Source organism: Thamnophis sirtalis, unplaced genomic scaffold (assembly GCF_051295495.1).
Source record: "Thamnophis sirtalis isolate CommonGarterSnake01/CBP01778 unplaced genomic scaffold, rThaSir2_p1.2 scaffold_9, whole genome shotgun sequence".
Classification (NCBI taxonomy): Eukaryota; Metazoa; Chordata; class Lepidosauria; order Squamata; family Natricidae; genus Thamnophis; species Thamnophis sirtalis.
This window is the reverse complement of record NW_028261389.1, coordinates 77,045,593-77,051,971: the sequence shown is the minus strand read 5'-3', so window position 1 is coordinate 77,051,971 and position 6,379 is coordinate 77,045,593. Positions and strand designations below refer to the sequence as shown.

Genomic DNA, 6,379 nt, shown 5'->3' with positions numbered 1-6,379 from the left:
TGAAAAACAGGCCATTTTGGGGAGGTCTGCAGAGTGCAAAAACTTTTTTTTTTTTAAATTTGCCTCTTCAAAATCTTGGTGCATCTTATATATAAAAAAATACGAGACGGTTGTGTTTTTGAAGGTCAATAAAGGATCATTTTTCTCCCAAGCGGAAACCATCTTTTTAAACCAAGATTTGGAAGATAAAAAGGAAGAGGAGGAGGAGGAAGAAGAAGAAGATAAATTATATTGGCTGGAAGCCTGCTATAAAGCGTTAAAATATCACAGAAGAAATAGAGATGCACAGGTACTCTGAACGCTAAAAGCCTGGGACTGGGGCATTAAATATGACTTGAGTTTTGCCTGGGGAAAAAGCTGTTATTGCTAATTTTATTTGACGTCATTCTTAAAATACAAACTTCCCCCCCAAATACCCATTTTAACTGGATGGCAAAAGGGGATCACATCTCTCTCTCTCTCTCTCTCTCACACACACACACACACACACACAGGACACCGGTGATTGTGATTAGTGTATTTCGAAAGTAGAAGCGCTGGCCAAATAATTCCTTTTTTATTCTGTCCATTTAGGAAGCGGCTTGCTGGGCTTTGAACAACTTGCTTATGTACCAGCCTACTCTTAATGAGAAGATTGGGGACGAAGAAAAAAAGTTAGTGCAATCTTTTGCAATATCTTTGTCAGCTGTAAATCGTTTTTGTTTCTCTTTCCCATGTAGTAGAGACATTCACATTTTGTTGGGGCAGGCAGCAGATTCGGACAGTGAGGAGGTTGGGGAGGAACCTGGGCCAGTCCTGGAGTCTGGGGAAGGCTCGGACGAGGGCTCTGTGTCGGAGGCAGAGAGGGGGCCAGAGCTGTATGCCAGTTATCAGCTGCCTTCAGAGTCAGACATCAATGGGGCAGAAGAACAGCTGGAGCCTGTTCCCAGTGTGCGCATGCACAGAACTGCCAGCCTACCTGGAAGGAAATATGACAAAAAACCCCACAATATTTAATTATACATAGCATAACGGCGGTGAGAATAACATATGCACAAAATTGGAAGAATAATAATATACCAACAGAGGGGAATGTTATAATGAAAGTGTGAGAGTGTGCAGAGTTGGACAAAGTTACCAAAGAAATAAAAGAAAAGGAGGAAACAGAATATTATATGGTATGGAACGAGTGGTACAAACAACTAGAGGACAGGTGTAAAGCTTAAAGAAAGTCTAAATGAAGAAGACACAGGAATTAGAAATTAACAATGAATAGGTAGATGTTGTGGCCCAGCAGGAGCCGTTGGAGCTGTCACCAGACTCCGACAGCGAGGGGCCCTATGAGTTGGCCCTGGAGGATGTGGAGGACCCTGGACAGGGTTCCAACTCCGAGCAGGGCGCAGAGAGACTGGTTGGCCACCAGGAGGCGCCTGAGCCTTGGACCAGTGGGGAGGAGACAAGGGAGAGTGATCCAGAAGCCAGCAGTGAGTTCTTCCTGGATGCACGCCATCGAAGAGCTACTAGGCATCAGGAACAATTGCGCAATTACAGGAGGTAATTGCGCTCAGCTGGTGGTCATTAGGCTCCTCTCCAGACTATAAAAAAGACTGCTTGTGACACACCCTTCTTGCAGAAGTCAACGCATTGACTAAAGAGAACGTAATTAACTTGGCAGGCTGGATTGCTGCCAAGGTTTGTCTGAATTGCTGCCAAGGTTTGTCGGACTTGCTGCCAAGGTCCTTATCTAGAGCCGAGGTGGCGCAGTGGTTAGAGTGCAGTACTGCAACCACTTCAGCTGACTGCTATCTGCAGTTTGGCGGTTCAAATCTCACCGGCTCAAGGCTGACTCAGCCTTCCATCCTTCCAAGTTGGGTAAAATGGGGACCCAGACTGTGGGGGCAATATGCTGACTCTGTAAACCGCTTAGTGAGGGCTGAAAGCCCTATGAAGCGGTATATAAGTCTAATTGCTATTGCTATCTGTTTGTTTGCTTGGCTTTCAGCCACCGAGATTCTGGTCTTGTTATGAAAGGACATTCTAATTAAGCTTGTCTCGGCTTTCGTTACTGGACGGAGGAAGGGGTCAGAACGGATAGAGATGAACCAACATGTATAAATGGAATGAAGGATTGTAAATTAAGAAATGTATATAATAGCATCGTATGTGTAGACATAGAGAAACTGAAATAAGTGGGGGGGACAAGTACATTTACAAAGGATGTATACCGAGGTGGAAAATTTGTTCCAGAAGAAAATTGCAAAAAATAAATAAATAGGTTTTTTTTTTTAAAAAAACTTTAATAAAAATATCTGTTAATAAAAAATTATTTTTATATTCATTTTCATTCCTGCTCAAATAATAGAATCATAGGGAGTTTCCAGGGAAATAACTCAATTGTTCTCTTTGTCTTAGGTACCCAGCGCACAGAGAGATGATGCTAGCTATGTTGATGTATTATTCTACTTCCCAAGAAGTGTTCCAGGCTGCTGCCACTGCCTTAGCTACTCTCGTGAAGCAAAATGGTAAGTATCAATTGAATAATGCCTAAGTGGGGAAGGGATGGCATTGCAAAACCAGCCTTTATTCCGTTGAGGCCACTTGGAGTTGTGTCTGCGTCCTCAGGGTCGCCTCAACGACCCTCTAAAAAGGCTGCAAATGACCAGCTGTCTGCAAGGAATATAAATCCTACCATTCCCCACCATCCAGCCCGAGCTGAAGAAGCTTCTGAGTTGAGAAGTAAAATGTCTTCAAAAGAAAAAATCAAGGAAGTCCAGTTGCCTCCTGAAAAATCAGCTTTGGGACAACCATGCTCTGGAAGATTGAGACTTTTAGCTATGCAATTTGGGATGAAGACCCTTGGAATGGTATAGGACGTTGGAGTAGAATCCAGAGGGAAAAATTGCACACTACAGGAACTGTTGTGGCCCAGCAGGAACCGTTGGAGCTGCCACCAGACTCCGACAGCGAGGGGCCCTATGAGTCGGCTCTGGAGGATGTGGAGGACCCTGGACAGGGTTCCGACTCCGAGCAGGGTGCGGAAAGGCTGGTTGGCCACCAGGAGGCGCCTGAGCCTTAGACTAGTGGGGAGGAGACAAGGGAGTGTGATCGGGACGTCAGCAGTGGGGAGGAGCCAAGGGAGTTGTTCCTGGATGCCCGGCAACGGAGAGCTAATAGGCGTAAAGAACAGTTACGCAATTACAGGAGATAATTGCACTCAGCTGGTGGTCATTAGGCTCCTCCCAAGACTATAAAAGGAATGCTTGTGCACACGCCCCTTTTGCAGGCGTCAACGTCATTCCTAACGCTGGAGAAGCTGTTATCTGTCGAAGTCTGAGTTGCTGCCAAGGTTCTTAGATATCTGTTTGTTATGCTTGGCTTTCAGCCACCAAGGTTTTGGTTTCTTGCTAATAAAGTGCTGTGACGTTCCAGTTAAGCTTGTCTCGGCATTCGTTACTGGACGGAGGAGGGGGTCAGAACAAGGAACCATTTGCACCACTCAGGTGACCCTGAGGACACAGATAAACCTCCAAGTGGCCTCAACGACCCTCTAAAAGGATGCAAAAGACCAGCTATCTGGACTGTAAATCCTTCCCTTCCCCACCATCCAGTCAGAGCTGAAGAAGCTTCTTGGATGAGAAGCGAGATGTCTTCAAAAGAAAAAAAATAGCAATAGCAATAGCAATAGCAGTTAGACTTATATACCGCTTCATAGGCCTTTCAGGCCTCTCTAAGCGGTTTACAGAGTCAGCATATTGCCCCCAACAATCTGGGTCCTCATTTTACCCACCTCGGAAGGATGGAAGGCTGAGTCAACCCTGAGCCGGTGAGATTTGAACCGCTGACCTGCTGATCTAGCAGTAGCCTGCAGTGCTGCATTTAACCACTGCGCCACCTTGGCTCCAAAAAACACCAGAAAGTCCTCTTGGGGGGAAAAAAGCACCTTTGGGACATTCTAAAACTTAGCTGCCTGCATTTATTTAGCCTGTATAATTTCTTGATTTGATTTTTCTTACTACAGCGAATGCCAGAGAAATTCTCTTGGCGAAAGGAATACATATGAATGTGCTGGAGATCATGCGGAAACGGTCAGATTCTCCCGAAATTGCAGAAAGTGCTTGCCGGTTGTTGAACCACGCTTTCGAAGGAAGGTAACCAAAGTTAAACCCTGAACAACACGATCCCACATCAACTCTACCAAGTAGTGGGTATCTTAGCCTTGCCATGATTTATATTCCAGTTCCCTACAGTTGGATATCTTGATTGCGGCTGCCTCTGGATGTATAAGGACAATGAAGAAGCATAAAAACTTGCCATCAGTACAGTTGGAAGCTCTTAAAGTAATTTTACATTGCATGGAACCAGGTAAGACGCCTTACAGAAGTGTTAATACCACTTTATAAGGCCTTGGGAAGGCCACACTTGGAATCCTGCATCCAGTTTTGGTCACCACAATGTAGAAAAGATGTGGAGACTCTGGAAAGAGTGCAGAGAAGAGCAACAAAGAGGATTAGGGGACTGGAGGCTAAAACATATGAAGAACGGTTGCAGGAACTGGGTATGTCTAGTTTAATAGAAAGAAGGACCAGGGGGAGACAGGATAACAGTCTTCCAATATCTCAGGGGTTTCCACAAAGAAGAGGGAGTCAAGCTATTCTCCAAAGCACCTGAGGGTAGGACAAGAAGCAATGGGTGGAAACTAATCAAGGAGAGAAGCAATTTAGAACTGAGGAGAAATTTCCTGACAGTTAGAACAATTAATTAGTGGAACAGAGGTTGCCTCCAGAAGTTGTGAATGCTCCAACACTGGAAGTCTTTAAGAAGATGTGGGATAGCCATTTGTCTGAAACGGTATGGGGTTTCCTGCCTACGCAGGGGGTTGGACTAGAAGACCTCTAAGGTCCCTTCCAACTCTGCTATTGTATTGTATTGTATTAAGATAGTAATGTAAACTAATCCAAACTAGTTACCATGAATAAAGAGTCTTGTTTACGTCCTCATTCTTTTTTCCCCTAATTACCGTATTTTTTGGACTATAAGATGCACCGGTGTATAGGATGCACCAAGATTTCGAAGAGTTAAGTAAGCAAAAAAAGTTTTTGTCTTCCCCAACCCCCAGGAGCACTCTGCAGGCTTCAGCAGGGCTGGGGGAAGGAAAAATGCCTCTGTTTTTGGGGAAAACGGACGGAAAATGGGGTGGGGTTTTTTTTGCAAAAAAGAGACGTTTTTGCCTCCCCCCAGCCCTGCTGAAGCCTGCAGAGTGATGCTGGGGGTTGAGGGAAGGCAAAAATGCCTCCGTTTTTGCAAAATATGGTCCATTTTTTTGCCTCTTTTCAGCAAAAATGGGGGCATTTTTGCCTTCCCCCAGCCCTGCTGAAGCCTGCAGAGTGCTTCTGAGGGCTGAAGGAAGACAAAAACATCTTTGTTTTTGCAAAAAAAAAAAAAAAAAACGGCCATTTTTCGTCCATTTTTCGCAATGGAAGAAATGTTAATTAATTTGGGGGGAAATGCTCCTTCTTGTTGTTGGTCACTCACGAAATTGTGTCCGACTCTTCACATACTCAAGGACCATGGATCAGTTTGAGAAAGGGTCCAAAGAAAATTAAGACCCTGCCTTATTTTCAGGGAAACACAATAGCACTAAATAAATAAGAATTCGCTCCAAAGAGTTTATTGTCTTCATATTGCATAAGATTTTGAACTACGAAACGATAAATGCGGGTGCGGGTATTCACGTGTCTTTGATGCACTTCAGTGACAATAATCGCTTTTACACATTGTTTCCATGTGTTGCAGGAGTGCTAAAAAATCAGAACCATGTTAGTTCAGAAGACACTCACCAGAAAACCATGTCAGCACTTTTGAAAAGCCAGTTTCTGTTAGAAGGAGGTCATTCACTTGTGATTGGTGCTCTGAACACGGTACGGTTAATTTTTTTTATGTCTGCTTTATCGTAGTCGGCATGTATTTAATAGGTTAACGCTTTTCAATACTACAAGCTCGTTATAACAGCTAAATAAGATCCGAGTTGCCTTGTCTTCATTGAAGTAATCAGTCTATGAAATCGGTTCACCGACAAAAGCGCGCCCGATTAAACCACGGTGACAAAACCGCAAATTCTGAACTGCGCCGACGAATGAGCGCTGAATTGCGCCGACAACAGCACGCCGACAGAAGGGCGCTGTAAACCTAACCCTAACCCTAAACGTAATGCTAACCCTAAACGTAACGATAACCCTAAACCTAACCCTAAACCTAACCCTAAACCTAACCCTAAACCTAACCCTAACCCTAACCCTAAACCTAACCCTAAACCTAACCCTTACCTTAACTTAAATCGCCCTTCTGCCGACGCGCTGTTGTAAATCGCCCTTCTGTCAATGCGCTGTTGTTGACGCGCTGT

At 44.5% G+C, this 6,379-nt stretch overlaps 1 protein-coding gene across 1 annotated transcript in view; it reads left to right on the top strand.

Moving 5' to 3' along the window:
• The window catches only part of LRRK2 (leucine rich repeat kinase 2), an 88,115-nt gene that overhangs the window by 19,275 nt on the left and 62,461 nt on the right, over positions 1-6,379 (top strand). The window contains exons 9-14 of the mRNA XM_087722336.1: positions 153-289; positions 574-653; positions 2,392-2,501; positions 3,998-4,127; positions 4,217-4,341; positions 5,773-5,897. Of these exons, the coding sequence (XP_087578462.1) occupies positions 153-289; positions 574-653; positions 2,392-2,501; positions 3,998-4,127; positions 4,217-4,341; positions 5,773-5,897 (707 nt within the window). The remainder of the gene's footprint in view (positions 1-152; positions 290-573; positions 654-2,391; positions 2,502-3,997; positions 4,128-4,216; positions 4,342-5,772; positions 5,898-6,379) is intronic.